We start from the raw sequence: 25330 nt of genomic DNA, 5'->3' as shown, positions 1-25330 counted from the left end.
AAAGGAAATTTTACGAAGGAATGTCACAAGGATTATATTTCAAGATGATGATTCATCTCAAGACTATCACCCAAGTCCATCACCAAGTCAAGATGGTGAATATCATTATTAAGTTTATGTAGTCTATGAGTTTTCGATTGTATTAAGTTTATGTAGTTTATTAATTGTTTTTATTTTTTTATTTTTTAAGTTTATGTGGTTTATTAATTGCCTTTTTTATTTTTTAAGTTTATGTGGTTTATTAAATGTCGTTGATATTAAGTTTATGTGGTTTCTCTTGATTTTCATGTATTGATTTAGTGATTTTTCAAAATTTATCGGAATTTAAATATTTTTAGGTTAAAATGTTCATAAAATTAATTTAGGATAGTCTACATAAATTTTTTTTTTTTTAAAAAGTTAATTTAAAAAAAAAAAAAGCCTTAATCCATTCTTTGATAATCTGAGGCTAAAATTTTAAGCCAGAAGGGTTGGATTAGAAAAGCTGTTTCTGGACTAAAACCTAAATTTTCTGGGCTAAATATTTTTAGGTTTTAGGTCACCATTGAAGATGGTCTAAGGCTGTTTGAGTGAGGGATGTTTTGAATCCCTTTGTTTGTGGTTGTAATGTTCTCACAACCTTGCTATTTTTCTGAAATGAAATTCTGTCGTTGCTATTAAAAAAAACAAAAAAAAAAAAAGAATACCACCTTGGCTCACATACAAATACAACCACCTAGCAACTATGAATTTCAAAACTGTCCCAAAGAATCTCAACTAGAATGCAAAACAACCAATCAGCGTGTATTAAGAAAATATTGTACATTTTCGATGATAATTAAGCCCACAACGATGCCCCAAAGCGAAGTCTATTGCATAATCCCTCCACTTCCCCACCCCTATACAGTTTTCATAATCCTTTTGTTTTGTAACATCCGTATTACTCATTCAATGGTCATAACACAACTCTTCCACGTTCCTTGTTCTCTTTTCCCACATCACATTAGAGCTTCCAAAAACAGTTTGTACCAAAGCGTTGAGAGTGGTAGGCGAATGATGAAACCGAAGTCTATGCTTTAACCTCCCATTCTGCACACAATGCACCAATATAGAGATAGACTGTCATTAATCTTTCCTCCTTAGGCAATGAAACAAGTATTAACACTACCATGAGCCAAAATCTATACAAAAATTTGTGCCTTATATGGTTCTTTTGCTTTCCAAATCATCTGAAGACGATAAAAAAGGGGAGCAGCTGATTCATTAATTAATCTGCTGAAGAATGACTTGCACAAAAATACATGGGATGACTCAAATCTTCCAATAATTTCTATCCGATGTCGTCAATCAATAGTAAAGACACATTTTCATGTAAATGATGTAAAGAAGAAAGCACCATAACCTCCAAATCTTTCTAAAACCTAATCTCTACCCCCAATCCCTACCGCTAAACAGAGATAGGATTGAAATGATTATCATGTGATATGTCTTCCCAAGGACATTGACTCAAGCCCTTACCCACAAACATTTATTTAACATTTTCTTTCAATGCGAATATTCAGCAGTGATTACCAATAAAGTAGTTGCAACATGAATGTGAATTTACAGATATTAAGATCGAGCAGGAGTATATGTTACGTCACCTGCTACGTAGTGGACAGAGGCTATCATTACTTTGTCCGAGTTTTGACCATCCTCCAAGTTCAAATTGTTTATATTTGAAGATATCTCTTCATTAAGATGAGCGTACTAGCATCCAATCAACCTTGTGCCTGAAAAACACAATGGTTTACAAAGTGCATTTTGTAATTAATATAGGAAATTATTTCAATAAACTAAGCTATAGTTAAATGCTAAAAGCAGAGATAAATTTAGTCCTTTCAGAAGAAAACTAGTGAGCACAGTGGTCATGTCTCTGGGCATCATACGAAGATCTGGAATAGTATCCCACATTAGTTGAGGTTAGGGGGTTTTTATGGGATGAAAGAGAGTTGCTCATTGTCAAGCACATAGGTAAATTAAAGTCAGGTTGCTAAGTTCTATTTAAACCTAAGTATATAAAATCCCCAAGAAACTCAACAAATGAGTCGAGGTTGAGTCAACACCACTCAAATTTCAACGGAAAACCTTTCATACTCCCTCACCTCTCTAAATAGATTTCTTTATTATTTTAACATGTAACTCATGTGATGATTGACTAGAAACAGAGTAACTTCATACGTAGCTCAGCACAAAATTAGAAAGGCAAAGCAGAAAAGAGTCATAGAGAAGGGGAAGTGATTTTAATGTACCTGAATTTTCCTTGGTGGTAATCATCCTATTTTTCAAGTCTTGAGCAGCCTCATTCATGCCTCGTTCATTGTAGGCTTGGATCATGGTAGCAAATGTGATATGATCAGGCACACATTTTTTCTCTTTCATTGCTAAAAACAGTTCACTCACCTTTCTTAGGTCACCAGCCCGACAATAAGCACTAATAATACAGTTGAAAAAAGGTGTATCTAACATGACATCCGAATTCTCTACTTGCCTCAAAATGGAATCAACCTTACTTATACTCCCAGCTTTGCTATACGCACTAACAAGAGAACAATAGGTGATAGAGTTGGGCTTCATTCCTTGATGCTTCATTCTTCGGAAATATTCATCCATCTTCTCAATATTTCCAGCTTTACCGAATACCTCAATTACAATATTATAAGTAACAATAGTAGGGGTGAAAAATCTTTTCTTCATAAATTCCATAACAGATCTCATCTTCTCGTACATTCTTGCCTTCCCATATGACTTAATCAGGATATTGAATGTCTTAGGGTCTGGCCTTATTCCCATCAGCTGAAATTCATCATACCACTTCTCCATCTTCTCTATCTGTCCACAATTCCCGTAAGCACTGAGAAAAGAATTGAAAGTGAAAACATCAGGAAGGCAGCTGCCACTTTCAATCATATTTGTCAACGTTTCCTCCATCAGTTCAAACATTTCAGCCTTACCATATCCATCAATTAGGGTATTGTATATGACTGTGTTGCATCCAATCCCCAGGTACAACATCTCAGCAAGAACTTGTTCAATCAGGTCAGGACGATTGAACTTGGTGCAGGAATTAATAAGAATAGAATACGTATATACGTCTGGTTTGCAGTCAGAAACTGACTTCATATCATCGACGGTAGAGAATGCCTTATCAAGGAGGCCACTTTTGCCATAAACACTAACTAGAGCTGTGTAGACATCAACAGTAGGTTTGAGCCCATCACTCAACATGAGCTCAAAAAGCAAGCTGGCCTGCTCAGGTTGCCTGCACTTGCCAAGCATCATCAGCAGCTTGGTGTACGTTTGGCATCTCGGCTCATACCAGTGCTGCTTACGAAGTAGACCAAAAATCTAAAGAAATGAACCGTTGGTTTTGGATTAAAAACAACTCAAAATTTGAACAAAAGGGAGAAACGAAGACTCAAAGTAATCCAGCGTATTTAAGATTGCAAACCAAGAAGCTATAACTAGAACTGAAAATTCTTGTGCAGACTTATTCAGTTTTAGATGTCCAGAGGAGTTTAGAATTGAACCCTTTGCTTATATATCTAATGAAAATGAACAAAATAGCAGCTATAAGCTTACTTCTCATCAAGTTTCACTTATTTACTAACAGAACTGAGAAAACAGAACATCTAACAGACCCAGAAGCCTCAATTGACAAAACAATAAATTCCCACAAGACCAAAGATCACTACCTTCTTCTGAGGCCACAAGTAATCCTATCCCCACTGAACTAAAGCTGTCAGCTTTTCATTTCATAATTAAAGTTCAATAGTTTCAAACTTACAATATCATTATTTTTAGAACAAAATAAACAACCCAAAATCCAAAATTCTCAGAAGATAAAAAAAAAAAAAAAAAAAAAAAACCCAATTCCGAAATTCTTAGAAACAAAAAACGCACTTCCAAAATTCTCAGAAACCAAAAAACAAAGAAAAAAAACAAGAGAGAAAATTCCAACAGACCTTGAGAGCAGTTTCCCAGAGATTGGCTGCAATAGCCTCGTCCAGAGCCTCCAAAACGGCCTTGGGCCAAAGGTTATTGTACTTCTTGGAGTTGGCTTTCCTCTCAATGTTTCTCACGGCGGCGTCCGTTCGGAGGAGTCGAGACAGATTCTTCTGCTCCTTCGTCGGAGACGGGTCGGAGCTCCGTTTCGATAAACGGAGGCAGCGGATTGTTGGGTTTGGTTTGTGGGTGTGTTCAGAGTAGAAAGTCGTCCAATACGTGGCGCCGGTTAAGGAGGTTGAGGTCGAGACGCGCAGGTTAGTGGGATAAAGGAGTTGACGCTCCATTGCACAGGGGCCAGTGATTGTCTCTTGACTGTTACGCGGGTAATGGGAGTGATGCTGGGTGGTCGGGGTTTTAAAGAAGAAGATGAGAAGTATCATAGTATGCCTAGGATAGGATGCGCTGGCAGGCCGGGTTCCAGGGAGAATTTTAAAGTAACTGGTATTTAAGGGAAAGAATCCCTTCCACCTAATCCACTAAGGTTACAAATTCGAATATTTAAAATTTGATTAAACAGTTAAAGTTATTTATAACTTTTTATGTGCCCCTATTTATAACCGTTGATCAAATTTCAAGGGTCTGAATTTATGAACTTGTAGAATTAGGTGGAAAGGATCCGGATAAGATCTTTTTTCGTATTTAAGCAGAATATTTCAGATGTCATAAAATAATTAGATGAATACATAAGTGTATATTATTTTTTAATTGTATTTCGATATGTGAAGTATTGCTTGAGTACCCAATACTTCAAAGAAATCTCTCCAATATAGTACAATAGACATCCATAATAAGATAATTCAAAACTCAACTTGAATATCAAGAACAAAACTGCATTTTATAAAAGATACACTACCCGAAAAGTATCACGAATAAAAACAAGTGACCATCAATAAAAACCTTTTTCATAAAAGAATATGCAAGATAATATTTCGAGTAAGCTTAATAGCATCACACATGACACAAACTAAAGACAATGCATGGCTTAACTTACTCTTAGAATCATACAATAACAATTAATCTTTATCTCATTAAGTGAAACCGACTGTATGAATCATACAACTCCACAACCCTTTGTTTGCACCCTTCAATTTGCTTCAAGTACTTTATATCTTTTCTTAAAATCTTATCTAAGTCTTCCTAAATCTTTCTCTCTTCCTTTTGACTTGAGCCTCTTTATTGTTCCGCTTCTTTCTTCTTTTTTGACAAACAAAAGAAAACCCATCTTTCGTCAAAAAAGTGAAAACTTGGCTATTCAAGGATTGAGAAATAACTTCTTAAAATACTTCGTAGCCTATTTACATAACTTTGTGCTTATGATCGATATGGTTGATAAAATTAAGTTAAAACTAAGATTGTTTAATGTTCAAAAATAGATGGATGGATAATGTAAAAATGTATTTCAACTTTATCTATTTACTACAATTGATTGATAAAACGATATAATTTTAATTAATTTTTTTCAACCTTCACAAAATAGTTTATAATATAAATTGTTCTAATTATAAACACAAAGTTTTGATGATGAATCCATAACCCATACACTTCTGGTAAAAAAAAAAAAATAATAATAATGAAAATGATTTGAAAATTTTGAGTTTTAACTATAAAAACAACATAAAAGATAAAATAAATAGTAACAAGATTGATTTTTTAGTGTAAAAATATGATTTTTCGTGTGGTAAAAAAATGCCAAACCAAAGGTGAAGAGGTGAGAGAGAGCAGACGACGCTGGTAAAATAAAAAAGAAGCTTATTCCTGGCCGCCCGATCAGTTTTGAACGGCCGATGTTGATTGGTGAGGAAGAGTTCGGAGAGAATCTGCATCCCGCGCAGTAAAACCCTGAGGCCATAAACCCTAATTCCTAAAACCCTCGGCCCCAATTTTGAAACTCCCACCCATAGCTATACATAGTCCCCAAAAATCTCAATTTTACAGAACAATTTGGACTTCAGCAATGACAATGGAGGTGGAAGGAGGAGAGGGGAAGGGGAAGACTATGTTGTGCCTTCTGACGGACCCAGATGGAAATCCATTAGGAACTCCGGTCAACTTTCCTCTAAACACAGAACCGCAACACCTTCAACAGATCGTCAATCAGCTTCGTCGAAATGTATAATCATTTCTACTTCTTCTCTTTGAAATTTTCCATCTTAGTGTTGCGTTTTGTAATTCGCCTGTTAAAAGATGTAGAATTTCGATTAATAATATAAAATGTGTGAGCAAAATTGAAGAAGAATGTTTCTTGAACTGATGGGATTGTAGAAATTTTCTTTTTAGAAATGATTTTATTTTTATTGAAATTTGTAAACATTTAAAAAAAAAAGAATTGAAAAAAATATCAGCTTTGTCATTGATTGTGTTGAAAAATGTGTAAATACTTCAATTAGATGCTTCATATGTATTCAATGTAAGTAATCTGATTGTTCTACGTATTTTCAGGATTCTGGATAAAATCAGTAGTTTCTGTTTTGATGATTTTAGAATTTTTTTTTTTTTAGTTGTCAATCATTATTAGGTTTCTAGCGCGTTATTTGGTACAGTCTGTATCATCAAGTTTGTTAATTGAAAACATATCCAGATTTATGAATCTTGCATGCAATGATTTGTGACATTTTTTGCGGATCCTGCTTCATGTGTTGTGGTTTTCCATGGTCATACGAGTAATGAGGTACACGTTTTGGGTTTGTTCAGGAGGAGAGGCTACCGTATGCTTTCTATATAGCAGATAAGGAACTTGTTGAGTCACTTGGAAAGTTTGCAGAGAAGAACAAAAGTGAGTTAGATAATGGCAGCATTTCAGCTGCCATGATTGTATTTATCTTAAAAATTAATGATTTTAGGTCCATCTTTTCATGTGATACTCTTTTCTGGTGAAAAACCTTGGCAGTTTCTGTGGAGAAGGTGCTTCATATAGTTTATCAACCACAAGCTGTTTTCCGAATTCGGCCTGTTCATCGTTGCTCAGCAACAATTGCTGGTAAATCTTGTGATCAACCTTTCTCGAGATTGGCTCACTAGATGACATTTTTTGTTACTGGTATGACATATATAATGTAATTTTTGTTTATGATCGAATCAAACCTATTGTTCTGTCACTACAGGTCACACAGAAGCTGTACTTTCAGTTGCTTTTAGCCCTGATGGCCAACAGTTGGCGAGTGGTTCTGGTGATACCACCGTCCGACTATGGGACCTTAATACTCAGACGCCGTTGTTCACATGTACAGGTTTGGAGTCTTAGTTTAATACTACATTCCTAGCCCTTATACCTTTTAAACATTACACAATGCTTGTACACTATGAAAAGTTATATAAAACGGAAGATAAAATTGTGGAATGAAAAAGAGAGAAGGAATTACAGATAATTTGGATATCTGAGAGTATATTTTCCCGGATTACTGTAATGATTAGAGATCGATAATATAAGTATTATTAGTTTAAGGCTTTTTCACTGAGACTATAATTCGTATGGGGAATGTCACATCCTGTGGTTTCTTAGGGTAATAGCACACTTATGCATCCTGTGGTTTGCTGCATACCTAGTGAAAATAAAGTTCCTTCATTTTTTCCTTTCAACATTTATTTTTGTTTGATGGCTCACGTTAAATTGTAGTCTATTACATTTTATAAGGCCCTCATAAATTTTGAACTTTTTCCCCATAAAATAATAATATATCTTAAGCAGATGGTCACTCTTCACCGTCTTGTCGTTCTACTATTTGCACTAACTGTGGACCTTGTTTTATTCAGGACATAAGAATTGGGTCCTTGCTATTGCATGGTCACCTGATGGGAAGTATCTTGTTAGTGGCAGCAAGGCTGGAGAACTTCAATGTTGGGATCCACGAACAGGGAAGCCATCAGGAAATCCACTTATTGTAAAGTCTCTATGCTTCAGTCACTGATCATTATGAACTTCTTTATTGTTTGTTACATTTTGCACTCTGTCGCTTGTGACACATATAGGGAGAAACTCTTCTGCAATGAGGATCTTGCTATAACATTACGCTCAAAAGCACTAGAAGGAAAATGTTCCTTCGCTCTTTCTCTGTGCATGTTTTTAAGTAATGAGTTCCCATTCCCATAAACATTAAAGCAATGAGCGCCAATATACTTTTTTAAATACATAATAAGGACCTTATAACATATGTTAATTAATGGGGTATTATGTGCCATGAATTTTAACACCTTTATAAGATGAAAGTAGGTTCCCCTTGTATTTGGATGTCGAAATTTACTGTTTGAAATTTTGAATAAATCCACATGTTAGGCTGTCTGCAATTAGGTAACCTTCTGGATTAAGTGTAATGCCCCATTTAGACTTTCTCAAGATTGTGGTAGTTATGTGAAATCAAAATAAAGGAAGAGGGTTCCTAAAAGTAGCCTTTTACTTGACAATCCCTACTGCCTTACTGGGAACATGTGTCTTCTTTGTTATTTGTATGATAAAAATATTATTCCATTCATTTGTTAGGGCCACAAGAAATGGATTACTGGAATCTCTTGGGAACCAGTCCACCTAAGTGCTCCGTGTCGACGCTTTGTGAGTGCCAGCAAAGATGGTGATGCACGTATATGGGATGTTACGTTGAGGAAATCTGTTGTATGTCTTAGTGGCCACACACTTGCAGTAACATGTGTAAAATGGGGTGGAGATGGTTTCATATACACAGGGTATATTTTTTTTTCCTAATTCTTTTGATAATAAGAAACATATCTTTCTAATGAAAAGTAAAATGCAATATTTGTTATTTATGTTTGACATAATTCTGTAAATTATTAAAATAAAATAAAAAAACTCTGCGGATGATCATAATGCTCATTAATTTAAATGGTCCAATTATCCTGACATCGATTTACACCTTGTTCCCCTATGTTGTAAAAAGAAAAATTATTGGATTCTTGGCCAAGACTTTTGGGATGACAATACGATTTATAACAAATATCTCTATCTTAACTGTCTCAGCTCCCAGGATTGTACTATCAAAGTCTGGGAGACCACACAAGGAAAACTAATTCGTGAACTGAAGGTAAGTAAGATCATGATATTTGCAACATGCCATAGATCTGTTTTAAACTTTTGTGCATTGTCCATATCCTATAACGTATTTATCTATGCTTTATTCTGATCTGTAGATGTGTTGATTCATTGTTTATTATGGGCTTCTTGACCAAATTATAGTGGTTTTTTTATAATGATTTTAATGATAATCTATTTCCATCTCTTCTTTAAGACCTTGTTATGTGAGGGTATATAAAGTGCTTTTGAAAAAAAAAAGCAGTATTATAGTGTTTGGTAAACTTTTATGTAAAACAGATGTGAAAAAAAGCCAGTTTTTCAAAGCTGGGTTTTGCAGCTTCTTGTTTTTGGCTTTTTTTCACCCAAAACTGTGAAAAAAAGCTGAAGCTGAATGTTTACCAAACACAAAAACAGCTTCCAACTTTTTTTGATACCAGCTTTTTTCAGAATCACCTCAATACCAAATCAGGCCATAGACTGTTCAAATTTGTGATTTTTTACTTCAATGGGTTTCTGGATTTCTTATTTACAGAACTTTCATCGGAGTGTGTATTAGCTAGTGTCTGTCTCTTTTATTAACAATTTGAATTTCTAATTCCAGATTATATGATTTTGCAATTCAATTGTTCTGTTGTTTTTCATTCCTTTTAAGTCACTTATGGTTAGTAATATGCTTATTCGTCTAATTTCATATGCCTTGTCCACGGAATGGTACTTGTTGATATTCAATTGTTGATGCTCATGGATCTCAATGTCTGTATTTTACATTTCATGGCCTTTGATATCTTATATGGTATGTTTAGGGTCATGGTCATTGGGTTAACTCTCTTACATTGAGTACTGAATATATTCTTCGTACGGGAGCCTTTGATCACACTGGCAAGCAATATTCATCTCCAGAGGAAATGAAGCAGGTGATTGTTATCTTCTGCTTTTATACTTGCATTAGTCCCTGTTTGGTTTGATATTGTTCATTGTCTTCAGGTGTCATGTTGTTTCATTTGAAATGAGTAGTGTGGTTCGATTTTTCATAGTGATATTTTAGTATCAAAAGAGAAAAAAATTTGGTGCCGTTTCACTAGTTTTAAGGGGCCTTCCACTCATTCATTTATTTAATTGTTCCTGATGGTGTGGATTTTACCCTCCTTTTAATAAGTCACCCTTGTATGGAAGAAGTACAAAACAAATTAAAAGGCGAGGAAAATGGTCATTTTTTTTAACTTTGTATTCATCTTTTTCTTTGACATTGATGTTGAGGAGGACAAGAACTATTTTCTGAGTATTCCCTTTGAATCTCCGCTTTTGAGTTCCTTTTCAATTGGGAACTGCAAACTCTTGACCTTTGATTGAACAATTCCTAAGCTGGAATACCTGTATTGAAGAATTGTGTTATCAAATTTATTGATGCTGATTATTTCAGAACTCACTAAGCTTGAGGGTAGATTTTTTGAAGCTTTTATTTTGTGCGCTTCTATTACATTGGTTGCCACATCTCAGTTTTGTGATTAAATTACAGTTTTCTGACTAAAGGAAACCTCTCCTGATATATGCTTTCTTCCTCATCCAAGGAACTGATTGTATTTTATTTTACTAACATATAGGCAGCTTTGGAAAGATATAACAAAATGAAAGGCGATTCCCCTGAAAGATTGGTTTCTGGATCTGATGATTTCACAATGTTTCTATGGGAACCTTTTCTCAAAAAACAACCTAAAACTCGCATGACGGGTCACCAACAGGTAAAATAATTGAATGCTATGTCCGGTTGTTAATCTTTATTTTATTTTATTTTTGCTCAAACCAAGTTTCTTATTATTGTTTATTTGAAGTGCAATACTACCTTAGTTTTGCAGTTTGTGTCTGTATCAATGCTTGTGATTATGACTTAAAATGACAAGATCTTATTCATCAGCTGACATGGTAACAGCCCATATATATAAATCTTAATAATGGAAGTATGAACATGTTTCTTGGTAACAGCCTATAAACCACGTCTGCTTTTCACCTGATGGGCAATGGATAGCAAGTGCCTCATTTGATAGGTCTGTCAAGTTATGGAACGGTACTACTGGAAAATTTGTTGCAGCTTTCCGGGGCCATGTTGGTCCTGTCTACCAGATCAGGTCTGAATTGATTTCAATGGTTTCTGTTTTTTGAACGGTTATGCTGTATGGCTAATTATTACCTATCGCCTCACAGCTGGTCAGCAGACAGCAGGCTACTTGTTAGTGGCAGCAAAGATTCCACTCTTAAGGTAAACCACTTACTGGTACTGAACTTTCTTTTTGTGGTGATAAGGATTCTTGACAAAGAGTGAGATTTTAAGATTTCACGTTGCGTTTGAAGCACATCAGGAATCATAATGTGGTGTAAGTGGAGAAAGTAATTGACATGTGATTTCTTCACATTTTGATAACTATTTATGTCAGACGATAAGAGTCATCTCAAATCTTGCTAGTGGTATCAATATCAGTTCATATGTAAACTGGATTTCGGTTTCCATTGAAATGACATCAAATTGATTTGAGTTTGTATATCAAGCCTAAGATTGTTTTCACACATCCGAGAAGTAAAGTGTTGTCTTTTAATTTCCACTAATGATTTTGCCAGTACAAGGCATATTTCTTAGTTTTGACCTGATATTTTGTGGTTATGTACATGGATATGGTCATGGCATAAGCAATCATGGAATATTTTCATCACGTATGAACTCTTCAAACTATTGAGCTACTAAATTCAGATGCCTTACACTTGTTTTGTTATACTGTGTACCTTGGTTGGGGTGCTATGCTCTTGTTGCTACTAGTGGAAGTATCTCGGGGTTACATCTGTGACTTATGGATGAATTTATTTTAATCATGTAGGTTTGGGATATCAAAGCACGGGCGCTAAAACTAGATCTTCCTGGCCATGCAGATGAGGTGTGTTTTCCCTTCACCTTAAAGACACAGATATACTGTTTCCTTTATTGAAGCATGCTTGGAGGAGGATTCCATAGGACAGAGACCAATTGAAAACTGCAGGAAGACATCAACTAAATCAATTGACCCTCACGTAAAGCAATGCATAAGGATTTGTCCATGTCTTCTAATTCTACTCAAGTGCTTTTAGATATTGCATGAATTAAGCTACCCCATCCATATGCGAGAAGGCAGCACGTGTAAACCAAGTTTTCTTCACCCATCTTGAATCTTTACAAAAACAAGTTGGGCTACTTTGAGGGAACCCAAGTCCTCCAGATTTCTATCGTCTGGTGGCACTTTATCTTCATTCTACATGTTATATGAGGAGTACATAGCAGTTAGTGCCACAAAAGAAGACAAACAAAATATGTCATATCTATACTGTAGACTCTTTACTGAATCGATAGACCTTCAGTTTAGGCAACCTAGAACAATTTTTCAATTTTCCATTTTATGCATGCACCGGTAAGAAACTTTACACACATGTCCTCTTTATATTGACATATGGTTTAACCCATTTTCGAATTTTCAACTTCTTTTTGAAAGGTTTTTGCTGTCGATTGGAGTCCAGATGGTCAGAAGGTTGCTTCTGGTGGTAAAGATAGAGTTCTGAAGTTATGGATGGGCTAGACCAACGGTAGGCCGAAGTGCGGGCAGCTAGATAATTGAAATACATGATGGTGGTAAATGAGCACTGAAGTATTTGGTACGGTATACATAAAGTATACTGTACAAGTACAGTATACGAACAAGGATTGGGAATCTAATAATCCGTCACAAGAGAGGTTGAAAGGAAAAGCTTCTAAATCAGCATTAAAGTTTTCGATCCATTGGGGGGAAGGCATTTTATGAGCTGTCAGTTGAATCTGGGTGTAACTTTACGTTGTGTTGGATGGAAACGAACCTTGAACTGATATTTTGTTTGTTATTGTGGGAAATGTATGGTGCCAATATATGAATATAACATTTCGTAGCTCTGAACAATACAATTCATGATTGTCATTCTGGATTTGTTGCTGCCTTTAGTTAAAAAGCATGGATTTGATGGGTTAAAAACGTACTTATTTGGGGCCGTGGAGCAAGTTGATGAACCATGAAGTTGGTTTTACCATTCCTGCCAAAATATGAAGTTGGTTTTTCTCCTTTGGTTTGGGCAGTGGGCTAGAGTTTTACTCAACTTTAAAATGTAAAACACAATCGCCATTTAGTAGTATAGTCCAGTAGTATTCTTTTTTACTTGTAAATGAAAGGTCTTAGGTTGGATTTTCGCCAAAGGGAATTTGAACCACATTATTGCTAGCACAATTGTAAGACTAAGCATATCGTCTTTTCTTAATGTAGATAATATGATTTGTTAAAAAAAAAAATGTAAAACACAATCGGGCTCGGTATTATTCAACTCCGTTTCAGATAAAGGCGCATAACGGTTTTAAGCCCAAATGGATTATGCCACTACCAAAGACCGAATTGTTATTTTGTAGTTCGAACAAATGGACTGTTGTATGTGGAACTCACTTACACGAGAGAGTACGTCAACACGATTATTTTTTGAGTGATGATAGACCTAAACCCATCCCATTGTTCTATTTCTACACTTATATTATAATTTCACTCACCATAAAAATTAAAAAAATTAAAAAATTATTTCTCCACCCACCAAAAACCAAAACCTTTGACACCTGCCAAAGGGAAAGGAAGAGAGAAGCACAAGGGAAGTTTTCCAATATAGAGGCAGATTGCTCCAAATCAATTTATTCCAACTGGAATTGGGTATTCTTTGATTTTAAAATCAGGGTTGTCGTCATTGTTCATTTATGAGGAAAAGGAGGAGAGGATGGAGGTCGTAGTACCAGAATTGAAAGGGAGAGTGGGGTGGTGTTTGTTGCTGGGGAGGGTAATGGATGATTGGGGATTTGATAGTCATCGGTCCATTGTGGATGATTTGGGAGGATGATGGATTTATTTTTACTTTTGTTAGTTTTAGTTTTTCTTTATTCTCTTTTAGTTTATTTAATTAAAGTTATAACAAATTTATAAATGTGGATTTAAAAGTCTTTTGCTAAAAGGATAATTATGTGATTAATATTTTGATTAAAAGGTGGGTGGAAAAATAAGACAATGGGGTGATTTTTGTATTTTTTTTTAATAAGAGATTTTGAGTGCAACTGCAAATGCTCGTAAGTAGTTGAATTATTAGTAACTCGTATGTTAACGTAAAATTTTTGGAGTTTAATTACCATTGCTCAAAGTAATCAAATGTTATCAACAAGCAATTTAGTTTGACTTTACCCAACCAAAAAAAAAAAAAAAAAAAAAAATTGGGAGAGGAAGGTTTCAATCCTATCAAAGAAACAGAAAGGTCCCAACTCCCAAACAAAACAAAAGACAAGGTTTGATAAAAAAATAAAAATCAAAAGCCAAGGGGTTTAAACCTAATCCGAATTCGAAGGGTTTTAGAAACTGCCAACGGTATCTTCTTCGTTACCCTAAAACCCTAGCCATTTGAATGTAGTCCCTGAAATCCCCAATTCCAATTCAAATGCTTCTTCTTCTTCACCAGTAAAGGGGAAAGGGAAAAGGGTCATGGCTGCACTGGCTCACGCCCTGCTTGGCGTTCCATCCCGTTGTGGTCTTTGCCGCGCCGTTAATCCCAAGGACAATTACAAGCTCTGCGTTTGGGGGTTTTCCAGAGCAATTGCTTGCTATGGAGTCTCCATTTCTAGTGTTTCCACGAGGAAGAAGGATGGTGGTAATCTCACCGGCCCTTGGGCACTGAATGCAACTGACGCCCTCATCGTCGTCCACAATGCTACAGCTCGCACCACTGTCGAAATCCCCGTTACCTGTTATCAGGTCACTGCTTCATTCCACTGATAAATTTATAATCTTTAATCTTTCTCTGTTTAGTGATAATTTGGTGAATTGGGTACTGATTTAGCTGTAATTTGTGGACTTTCTGTTGTTCAATCCTAAGTTTTACATGTAACATGTGTGGCGAAAAGCGTGCTTGTACTTTTGTATATGCTCTAGTATGAACTGTGTTTTGAATTTCAACCTGTCCGTATAGGCCACTGTCATATATTTGTTCATCTGCCAGAAAGTTAATACATGCAAAAAGGGATACATGTTACCAGATGTTATGTTTGTGATTGTACAGTCTAATAGGCAAATGAACGGTGTTAGCTAAAATAATGAGCTTTGATGTTCTTTTTTTTATATTTTTTTTTCAATCGTGTCATTGGATTTACAGATTGGATGTCTATTATTATGCTGCCAATGATGAAATTATTTGGAGTTTTGAGATTCAGTATGTTCCTGTTATTTCACTTCTCTACCCGTTTTGTAAATGGATGTTTTGTCTGGCCGCACTTCTAATTTTGTTCATTCTTTTCCTCCCATTTCCCATATTGGTTCCTTATCTATAGTTTTCTATGCAGAAGAGAGAGAGCTTGAACAGTTAAAAATGCTGTGATTCTAATAGTAGTTGTCAGAGTTCGTATATTATATGAAATTTTTGTTTTGTTTACTTGTGTGAAGATGATTGAGAAATGCATTCCTTGTGCTAGCATATCCATATTTTCTGAAATTTCTTATCACTCTGCATTTAGCTTAATCCCAAATCAACTTGCAGCTTATTGGTGTTCCTGAACAAGCTGAAAAAGATGTGGTTGTTGAAGCAGTAATTGATTTGAAGAGTGCTAAAATTGATGAAGGTTACACCATGGATGCTATTAAATCTCGCAAGGTAGGGAGTAGGGACTTGACAATGTTAATGTGTTGCTTGTCCGGTCTTAAGAATTCATTTTTATTCCTTATAGCATGTAATAAAAGCCTTCTTCTTAGTTGTCTTTTCGGTTCCTTTACAGGACCTTCTAATGAACGTGAGAGAGAAGCTTATTTTTGAACCAGAATATGCTGGTAGTAAAAAGGAAAATATCCCACCTAAATCCTCCCTTCATATCCCTTGGGCATGGCTGCCAGCTGCACTTTGCCTCCTTCAAGAGGTTTGGCTTGTTTTTATACAATATACTTGGTTTAGTGTAGGCTTAGCTTTCACTTTTCAGCTTTCAGCTCTTTTTATTTTCTTTTTAATATATTGTTAAAACTCTCATTTTTTTTTTTTTTTTTTCTGATTTTTATTATTATACTTTGTAGTGATTTGGCACCCTGGTTTTTGTGTATGGCCCATCATTTGTTATGAATATTAAGTGTGATATTCTCCCCCCTCCCCTCCCTAAATCAAAAAGGTTTTGAAAGATGGATACTATTGGATTTCTGTAATCCAGGTTGGGGAAGTAAAGCTTGTGCAAGACATTGGTCAGGCAGCTGTTCAGCATCCAGATGCTAAGCCGTATACTCACGATCTTCTTCTTTCTATGGCACTAGCTGAGGTAAGGAAGGTCAGAAAATAGGTTAGGATCTTGTACCATCCGTTTTGTTGGAGTGTCCTTTGCTTACCTTAAGTGTTTTATTGAAGTGTGCAACTGCAAAAATTGGTTTTGAGAAGACCAAGGTGTCCCAAGGATTTGAAGCTCTTGCTCGTGCTCAGTGTCTTCTAAGGAGTAAAAAATCTCTTGAGAAAATATCGTTGTTATCTCAGGTAATGCTCACGTGTTCTATAAGGCATTTCTCTGTTCAGTCTACTTTATCCAACTAATAAATTTCCCTAAAAGGAATAAAAGAGAGTATTTGCATGTTCTGTTTTGTCAACATCATCACTGGTAATACTGTTGTGCAGATTGACAAAGCTAAAGCTGTATGTGAGTGTCTGATTGCATCAAAAGGTTCTGATCTGAAACTTGAGGAAGCTTTTTCTTTGTTCCTTCTTGGTCAGGTATGTGCTTCTTTTTCCTCCCAATCAATTATTTTGCTCTGTTTCGTAAGATATTTCTGGTATCATGCGTAAGCTGTGAATTTTTTTCCCTTTCAATGTGTTTTTTTAAGCTCTCTCTCATGTTTTCTCAATTCAATACTTGATAATATATTGGTTGCCAGGGTAGTGAGGCTGCAATTGTTGAGAAGCTTCAGAAGCTGGATGTGGACAAAAATAAGTTAATACAATCTCTATGTAAACAAGGCAACCTCAAACAAGCCCTGCAGTTCCTTCCGCACGAGCCTAACCCCTCCCAACAGACCTATGAGCTCTTACTACTCTCTTGCACTCACCATAAGTCTCTCTCTGATGGGCTTGACGTGCATCGTCACATTGTTGATGGTGGGTGGGACCAAGACCCTTTCCTGGCCACCAAACTCATAGAGATGTACTCAGCATTGGACTCTATTGATAATGCACGTGAAGTGTTTGATAAAACTCGTAAAAGAACTATTTATATGTGGAATGCACTCTTCAGAGCTCTTACATTGGCGGGTCATGGAACTGAGGTGCTAGATTTGTATCGACAAATGAATACAGTTGGGATTTCGTCAGATCGGTTTACATATACATATGTGCTCAAAGCTTGTGTTGTTTCTGAGTGTTTGAGTTCACTCCTACAGAAGGGGAAGGAGATTCATGGACATATTTTGAAGAACGGATATGGGGCACATGTTCATGTTATGACCACTTTGTTGGATATGTATGCGAGGTTTGGGTGTGTTTTTTATGCTAGTAGTGTATTTAATCAGATGCAGATTAGAAATGTGGTTTCATGGAGTGCTATGATTGCATGCTATGCAAAGAATGGGAGGCCTTATGAAGCCTTGGAACTGTTTCGGGAAATGATACTTGAGGCCCAAGATTTGTTTCCCAATCCTGTCACAATGGTTAGTGTGCTTCAAGCTTGTGCAGCGCTTACTGCTTTGGAGCAGGGGAGGTTCATTCATGGATATATCCTCAGAAGAGGTCTTGATTCAATCCTTCCAGTTATGAGTGCTCTTATCACAATGTATGCGAGATGCGGTAAGCTTGACTTGGGGGAACGAGTTTTCAGTTTGATGAATAAGAAGGATGTTGTTTCGTGGAATTCCTTGATTTCTAGTTATGGCATTCATGGATACGGAAAAAAGGCAATTCAAATTTTTGAAGACATGATCAATCATGGAGTTTCACCAAGTCGCATTTCATTCGTTAGTGTCTTGGGGGCTTGTAGTCACGCAGGTCTTGTTGAAGAGGGGAAGATATTATTTAATTCTATGGTTAAAGAACATGGATTATATCCCAGTGTTGAGCACTATGCTTGTATGGTGGATCTTCTTGGTCGTGCCAATCGGTTAGATGAAGCAGCTAAAGTAATAGATAATATGCGGATTGAGCCAGGGGCTAAAGTTTGGGGTGCTCTTCTTGGATCATGTAGAATACATTGTAACGTTGAGCTGGCAGAGAGAGCAAGCAGAAGGCTATTTGAGCTTGAGCCTAGGAATGCTGGGAACTATGTACTTCTAGCTGATATTTATGCAGAAGCCAAGTTGTGGGATGATGTAAAAAGAGTGAAGAAGCATTTAGAAGCTCGAGAACTCCAAAAGGTCCCAGGTCGGAGTTGGATTGAAGTTAAAAGGAAGATATACTCATTCATATCCGTTGATGAGTTTAACCCACAGATGGAGCAGCTCCATGCATTGTTGGCTGAATTGTCAGCAGAGATGAAGGATCAAGGATATAAGCCGCAAACCAAAGTTGTCCTCTATGATCTCGATGAGGAAGAGAAGGAACGAATAGTGTTAGGCCATAGTGAAAAGTTAGCAGTTGCATTTGGACTCATAAATACCAAAAGAGGGGAAACTATTAGGATTTCCAAGAACTTAAGGTTATGTGAAGATTGTCACTCTGTTACGAAGTTCATTTCCAAATTCGCCAATAGAGAGATTCTGGTTCGAGATGTGAATCGGTTTCACCATTTCCGTGACGGGGTTTGTTCATGTGGAGATTATTGGTAGTTGCGGGCAGATATTTTTTTCCTAATATCAAAAGGGGAGAATTTTGAGGTTTATAGAGATCTTAAGGATGTATAGTGTATACTAGGAAACACTTTTACACATTCTTTCAATAAACTCTTTTTTCTGTTTTCTTATTCATGTCGGTTTGAAACTCTCTAGTTTGTATTCTTATTTGTACTCAACTGGATTGGCATTCATAAATTAAACAAAAATGCTACTCTTATCATATTTTTCACTTTTGTTAGGTCCAGAGTTCGATTATTCATTCCCCCAATATCGCGCTTGTATAAAGAAAAAAAAACTTCACATAATTAAACAACCTTTTTTAAATCGAGCCATCAAGAGTTGAAACAACATCTGAACATTCATGCGCCATCGAGGATAAATTTAGAAAATCCAAACATGAACAATGTAATGTCCAACGTTTCTTGTGAGAGAGTGCAGAAACAAACACTTGAATTCAAAGCTGGAGGAAGCCCTTCTCTTTGAGGCTTTCAATAGTGTCCCTAAGACTTACTTCCAATGGAAGAAAATCAACTCCCAAACTTTTTGCTTTTTCCTTTGATATTTGAAAGCCTGGTTCACAAGGTTTGTCATCCTCACATCTGCCGAACTATGAAAGAAACAGATATTTTCCTTAGAAATTTACCTCATTCAGCGACCTTTGATCAATGACGTACTTAACGAATATAAAAACTGGGAATTTGATCGAAAGCAATAATTTGAAGATCAAACCGCATAAACTTGAAGAAACAAAATACAAATTTGTGGGATTTTGCAAATGAAAACTTACTTTTCAGGTGGGAAAAAAGTGGGATGGAGTTTATGCAAAATATTCAAAACCTTGGACACGGGTGTAACATGACCAACGAAACAATATCTGCCACTAGCCGAAGGGACTTCAAATGCTTGAACATGAGCATAGGCAACATCTCTAACATCACTAGATATATAATTTGAACTGATTACATCGTGGACATCTGCATTGAAACGAAACAATTAAAACTTAATTGCTAGAAACATTTAAAACTTGCATTACAAGAATCATCTAATTTGCTAGGAAACGGCCTGTGAGCTTCTACAAACAGTCATGATCTGCCCTAACCAAGAAAGAGAGAAAAAATCCGGTTGCGGAAGTGCACCATTTTTGAGATTCAGAATCATCTTCACAGTGAGATTAAGAGTTGGCTGTAGGAGCGGACCAATCACATACGATGGGTTTATTGTAACCAAGTCAATCCCATTTTCTTTGGAAATTTTCCAAGCAGCCTCCTCAGCTATAGTTTTTGAAAGAAAATACCATTCCTGCAAAAAATTAAAGAATGAAAGGTAAAAACTTGGAGGAAAATAATACGTACGTATGGGAACACACAAGCGTACCTTCAACTGCGCACAAACAGCTTGATCCGAATACCATGTTTCGTCAACTACCACATCAGGGTTCAAAGGTCTTCCATTCACTATGACTGCAGCCATAGAAGATGTTAAAACCACTCTCTTGACAGTAGGAAATTTTACGCACGATTTTAGAACATTGAGTGTTCCCTTGCAGGGCCAATTAGTTCTGCCTGAGACACAGAACGATAGAATCGTTTCAAATAAGCATACTGAAGAGAGAGAGAGAGAGAGAGAGAGAGAGAGAGAGAATCCGCATCATTGCGTAACCTAGAAACTTAATAAAGAATTTCATGGCCAAAACACACTTTTAGTCCTCCTAATTTGCTAGGGTTTCCAATCTGATCACATGCTAACACTTACCATCTATTTGTACCATCATTGTATCATCTCTCTAATAGAGGCAAAGTCCAACAACACATGTGGGTCTCATCTCTAATAGAAAGATAATACAAAGAGATAATAAGAATAGCATTTTCGTATATGAACGTAAAAGGATGAAGTACCTGCGGATCAGCGGCTGAAAATTGTACAGGCGATGCTGTATGAAAAACACCTTCACATCCATCGACTGCAGCGTCGAAGGATCCTTCTTCTAATAAATTTGCTTTGAACAATTGAAGCCTTTCTTTTGCTCCATCAAGTGAGAGCAGGTGTTCTGTTTTCTTTGAATCATCTACATGCACACAAAAAACATTCAAAATATGTCCTTCAAATAACCAATTGCCATTCAACACTTAAAAAAATATTATATTCTTAAAAATACTATTCCTTAGTGTAGATAATATCGCTTATTCAAAAAAAAAAAAATATATCCATCTAATAATTTGTGATTTAGAGAAAAAAAAGAAAAGAAAGTGTTTTGTGCCCCTACCCATAGCATAATTTTTACATCTTCCTAACTCTTTGTTTTTACATGAGGAAAATGATTTTCACACATTTTTTTTTTTTACATTTTGCATATTCATATTTATTTCTCTCCTTAATTCTCTTTTGATATATTTAATCTAAAAATTAAAACTAAATAAGTGTACAATAAAAGAAAAAGGTGTGCAAAAGTCATTTTGCAACTTACAAAATTACCTTCTACTTTCTAGGGTATACTCTACAATGTGGTTTTACGACTTCGAAATACTTTATTTCTCAAAGTTTTTTGAAAGATCGTCCATGCAGAAGATTTAGTAAAATTGGAAATCGACGAGTCAAGTGTAATCGAATAAATAGGTGAGCACATCATTTTCATTTAAAAAAACTCTTAAATGATTATGATAAAGGTTGAATAAAATAATGAATTACTAAATCCCGTTATATGAAACCTTAGGCTATCTCTAATTGGGCGGACCATAGGGTCATAGGCCAAAGAATAACCCTGTTTGGCACAAAACTCGTCTTCAATGGAGGTCTAGGGGACCCACTAAGCCAAAATCCAGCCATATGGCTAGCGGACTAGCCATTCTTAGCCAGCCAGCAAGCTCGTTTAGTTGGACCCAGCTGACATTTTTTTTTTTAACGAAATTTGAAAAAAAAAATTATGAATTATAATTTTTTTTCCCTATAAATACCTAAGACATTTCTACACCATTTCTCACATTCTTTTCACCCTTCCATACTATTTTACCTCATTTTATTTCAATTCTTCACATTCTATTCACCTCAAACACTTTTTTCATACCCCCCCTCTTACTCTTCCAATAATCTTTCCTTTAATTTTTTCACTAATTTTCAAATTGCTACATCTTCAAGTGGCACTCAAAATATGTCTAGAAACCTTATTTTCATATAGTAATTTAATTCAATTAACTAATAAAATGAAAGAATAAACTTAAAATAATAAATTATTGAGAGGGCTAAAAAATAGTCTCCTTCGTTTGGAGATGGTATATAAATATGGTTTGACACTGTTCATAAAAAAATAATTTTTTGCAGGGCTATAATCTGAATATTTGGGGGGGGGGGGGGGGTGCGGCGCTAAACATAGCCCCTTTGGTTAGAGATGGCCTTAGGTCTTCCACACTAGGCCGAAAAAAAAAAGTTTGAAACTAATACATTGAGTTCATATAAGAATTACATTTATACAATGAGTCAGAAAATGTGAATGTGATACTTATATTGAACGCATAAGTTTAATATATTAAACTCATGAATGAGATACTTATAAACTAGTAGGTTCTAAAATATAGCTCTCACAATTACTGAACTCACATTAGTATTATAGATACCAAACTCAAATTATCTAAATCTTATGTTTTTTTTAATATAATTTTTTTTATAACAAAAATAACTAATTCTTAGTCAAACTATTGTAGAAAGCATTTTCTAGAATAAACAAACCCAACTTGCATTTCATGGCACTATGGGGGGAGAAAATTTTCATTATGCTCGAAACATAGATGGTATAACACATGTTATTATATAAGTGGAGGAAAATTTTATTTTCTAAATTGTTAATTTTTTTTAACACAAGTACCTTACCACTTATATAATGACATGTGATATACTACTGGTGTTCTGGACACACTAAAAAAATCTCTCGGCCGGATGGATGACTGGGTCGGCCTAAAAGACATTATATTATATATTGTATATTGGTACTGCCATAATTCTTGGACACTTCCCAAATTCAATCCATGTCTAGCTTTCTTCGGAATTTGAAATTTCTTATATACGTACGTTATGTCCGAAACTCAAAAAATGGGGATGATTTCAGTTGAAACTTGAAAATACAGATCAACTTCAAGTCAAGAGTAAAATGATAATACAAGTTCATTGTTGTAACTTGTAAGTTTGTAAAAAAAACATTTATTTTACCACGCTGAAAAGTACATCCAAATTTTGTTATAAAAAATCTGAATTTTCCTTAGAAAAGCATTGATAAGTCTTTTAAAGAGAAATAACTGAAAAGCGCTTTTTTAGAAGATAAAAACTGCTTTTAAACTTCATGAAGACTAGCAATTTTTCGTTAGAAAACATTGTCACAGGTGCACTCTAGATCTGTTGCAATCGCTTTAGGCCATAAATTTGTCAATTAAAAAAAAAAAAACCCAGAATTTAAAGGGTGAAACATATTGAAACAGCTGCTGTCTATATATATACATATGTATATATTAATATGAGTAATTTTATTAAGAAAGAAACTAAGAAAATGGAAGGGAGGGAGATATATATACAGTATACTGACTTGGTTCACGAACAGTGGCTTTGACAATATAACCTCGTTCCAGTAAGAGCTTCACCAGCCATGCTGCTATGTAACCGGAGCCTCCTGTTACACACACCACCTTCCTCATCCCCTCTCTCTTGATCTCTCTCCCTCTCTCTCCCTCTCTCTCTCTCTCTCTCTCTCTCTCTCTCTCTCTGTGTCTGTGAAAGCTCAGAAAAAAAGCTTTATATTTAGTTTTGCCAGAGTTGTTTTCACGGTGAGGTGAGGTGAGAGATCAGAACGGTCAATAAAGGCAATGTCAGCTAAACACAAGTTACACAATGATATTATTGGTAATGTCTATTGTATTACTTTGTTAAGAAAGATTCTACTTCGTGACCGGCCACCTAGGGCCCACATTCATGAGGGGCCTTTTTTTTAACCATATATATAAATTTATTACAAATTTTGTGTCTGTTTATATAAGAAGTTTAAAGACTTTTAAGTCTTTGTCAAAATACAATACCCCATTGCCTCACAAAACAAGTTTTTTCAAAACTAAAGTTGATCAAATCTTATCTTCGATCAGTTATGTAACAAGAAAGAATGAATGATTTTAGCTATTTTATAATTGAAAAAGAACTAGTTAAAAAATTAGATTATGTAAAATATAATTAGTACATTTACGTCTAAAAATACGAAACATGTAATATTTAAGTAATGTTTGATATTATTTTTCTTTTGATATTAGTTTTTAATGATATATAATGTAAAAGTAGACTTTTTAATGGATTTAGTGAATTTTTGTTATCAATGTACAAACGGTTAGAAATCAAATAATTCTAGGGTCCTATTTTGAAGGCTCGTTAAGACCCCCAAATCCTCAGGACCGGCCTTAGACTAATTGGAAAAGAAAAAGCAGTCGTTGATTCTGTATAACATAAAATCAAAATATTTCGAGAATTTAATATTGACACACCTAAACAACTAGTACTCATCTCTTGTGAAATATATAAAATAAATTGCATGCCTATAGCATGATGATTATTTTAGAATGGCAATTACAGATTTCTTATAAAAATAAAGAGTGAATATTTGTTTACCACCTTATTATTAAATCAAACTATATATTTGGAGAATTTAATATTGACACACCTAAACAACTAGTACTGGTCTCTTGTGAAATATATAAAATAAATTGCATGCCTGCAGCGTGATGATTATTTTAGAATGGCAATTACAAATTTCTTATAAAAATAAAGAGTTAATATTTGTTTACCCCCTTATTATTCATCGTTATATATTTTTTAATTTTGAGATTTGTATAATAAAAAATTAGATCAAACTCATTCAACTATAATTACTGGATATATAGTGAGCATAGCTGTCACTTTAGGTTGATGAGCAAAATATTTTTTAAAAAATATAAAAGAGAAATTGCATGCATGATGATTTTTTTTGCTGAAGACCTTTTTCTAAAGGAGTTGAGCACGAAATCTAGGGCTCAAATAGTGGCGAAGCCACGTGAGGGCGAGGAGTGACGGCCGTCACTCCTCTCGCCGGAAAACAAGCCTGGAGCAAAGGTTTAGCCCCTCCCCTCCTCGGAAACTAGATTGGTTCAGCCCCTCCCTGTTCCGGTGCACTGGTTGGCTAATGGCGCGGAAATGACCTATTTTGATGTTTTGGGGCTTCTCAGGGTAGGAATTGTGAGGAGGTTTGGATTGGATTTAGAATTAGGGTTTTGATCGAGGATTGGGGTGTTAAATTGGGGGAATTGGGGGGTTTTGGGGTCTAATTTGGTGGTCCAAAGAATTTGAAGGGTTGGAGGGAGAGAATTGAATTGGCAGGCAGCAGTGATGGCGATGGTGGTGATGTGGATTCGTGGTGGATTGGCGGTGGATGGTGGTGAGATTA

General features: G+C 35.5%; 3 protein-coding genes and 1 pseudogene across 3 annotated transcripts; 2 read left to right on the top strand and 2 right to left on the bottom strand.

Moving 5' to 3' along the window:
* Positions 1–664: 664 nt before the first annotated feature.
* LOC137748740 (pentatricopeptide repeat-containing protein At3g53170) lies at positions 665–4423 on the bottom strand. The gene is made up of 4 exons (XM_068488919.1): positions 3984–4423; positions 2271–3366; positions 1623–1751; positions 665–1068 (listed from the first exon to the last, which is right to left on the bottom strand). Exons 1-3 carry the CDS (start codon positions 4404–4406, stop codon positions 1729–1731), a joined length of 1542 nt encoding a protein of 513 aa, XP_068345020.1. The 5' UTR covers positions 4407–4423; the 3' UTR covers positions 665–1068; positions 1623–1728.
* Positions 4424–5911: 1488 nt separating this feature from the next.
* Positions 5912–13014, top strand: LOC137748739 (notchless protein homolog). Its single transcript, XM_068488918.1, has 13 exons — positions 5912–6136; positions 6718–6799; positions 6914–7003; positions 7128–7253; positions 7777–7904; positions 8501–8700; positions 8993–9056; positions 9850–9960; positions 10648–10785; positions 11027–11169; positions 11246–11300; positions 11911–11967; positions 12556–13014. The coding sequence occupies exons 1-13, from the start codon at positions 5981–5983 to the stop codon at positions 12637–12639; spliced, it is 1434 nt and encodes a 477-aa protein (XP_068345019.1). The 5' UTR covers positions 5912–5980; the 3' UTR covers positions 12640–13014.
* A 1425-nt stretch (positions 13015–14439) lies between these two features.
* LOC137748738 (pentatricopeptide repeat-containing protein CRR2, chloroplastic) lies at positions 14440–19110 on the top strand. The gene is made up of 7 exons (XM_068488916.1): positions 14440–14862; positions 15641–15754; positions 15876–16013; positions 16296–16400; positions 16487–16609; positions 16748–16843; positions 17005–19110. Exons 1-7 carry the CDS (start codon positions 14593–14595, stop codon positions 18880–18882), a joined length of 2724 nt encoding a protein of 907 aa, XP_068345017.1. The 5' UTR covers positions 14440–14592; the 3' UTR covers positions 18883–19110.
* Positions 19111–19263: 153 nt separating this feature from the next.
* On the bottom strand, positions 19264–23564 carry LOC137748737 (phenylacetaldehyde reductase-like; annotated as a pseudogene).
* Between the last annotated feature and the right edge of the window lie 1766 nt (positions 23565–25330).

This window comes from Pyrus communis, chromosome 10, assembly GCF_963583255.1.
Source record: "Pyrus communis chromosome 10, drPyrComm1.1, whole genome shotgun sequence".
Classification (NCBI taxonomy): Eukaryota; Viridiplantae; Streptophyta; class Magnoliopsida; order Rosales; family Rosaceae; genus Pyrus; species Pyrus communis.
The sequence above is the reverse complement of the archived record's forward strand: the minus strand, read 5'-3'. Positions and strand labels throughout refer to the sequence as shown.

Coding starts and splice junctions, on each gene's coding strand:
- LOC137748740 (XM_068488919.1), bottom strand. CDS start 4,406: ATGATACTTCTCATCTTCTTCTTTAAAACCCCGACCACCCAGCATCAC. Junction 3,367..3,983: donor TCTGGGAAACTGCTCTCAAG/GTCTGTTGGAAT, acceptor TCATTTCTTTAG/ATTTTTGGTCTACTTCGTAA. Junction 1,752..2,270: donor TACCACCAAGGAAAATTCAG/GTACATTAAAAT, acceptor TGTGTTTTTCAG/GCACAAGGTTGATTGGATGC.
- LOC137748739 (XM_068488918.1), top strand. CDS start 5,981: ATGACAATGGAGGTGGAAGGAGGAGAGGGGAAGGGGAAGACTATGTTG. Junction 7,004..7,127: donor TTGCTCAGCAACAATTGCTG/GTAAATCTTGTG, acceptor CTGTCACTACAG/GTCACACAGAAGCTGTACTT. Junction 9,057..9,849: donor AACTAATTCGTGAACTGAAG/GTAAGTAAGATC, acceptor TGGTATGTTTAG/GGTCATGGTCATTGGGTTAA.
- LOC137748738 (XM_068488916.1), top strand. CDS start 14,593: ATGGCTGCACTGGCTCACGCCCTGCTTGGCGTTCCATCCCGTTGTGGT. Junction 14,863..15,640: donor TCCCCGTTACCTGTTATCAG/GTCACTGCTTCA, acceptor ATCAACTTGCAG/CTTATTGGTGTTCCTGAACA. Junction 16,401..16,486: donor TTTCTATGGCACTAGCTGAG/GTAAGGAAGGTC, acceptor GTTTTATTGAAG/TGTGCAACTGCAAAAATTGG.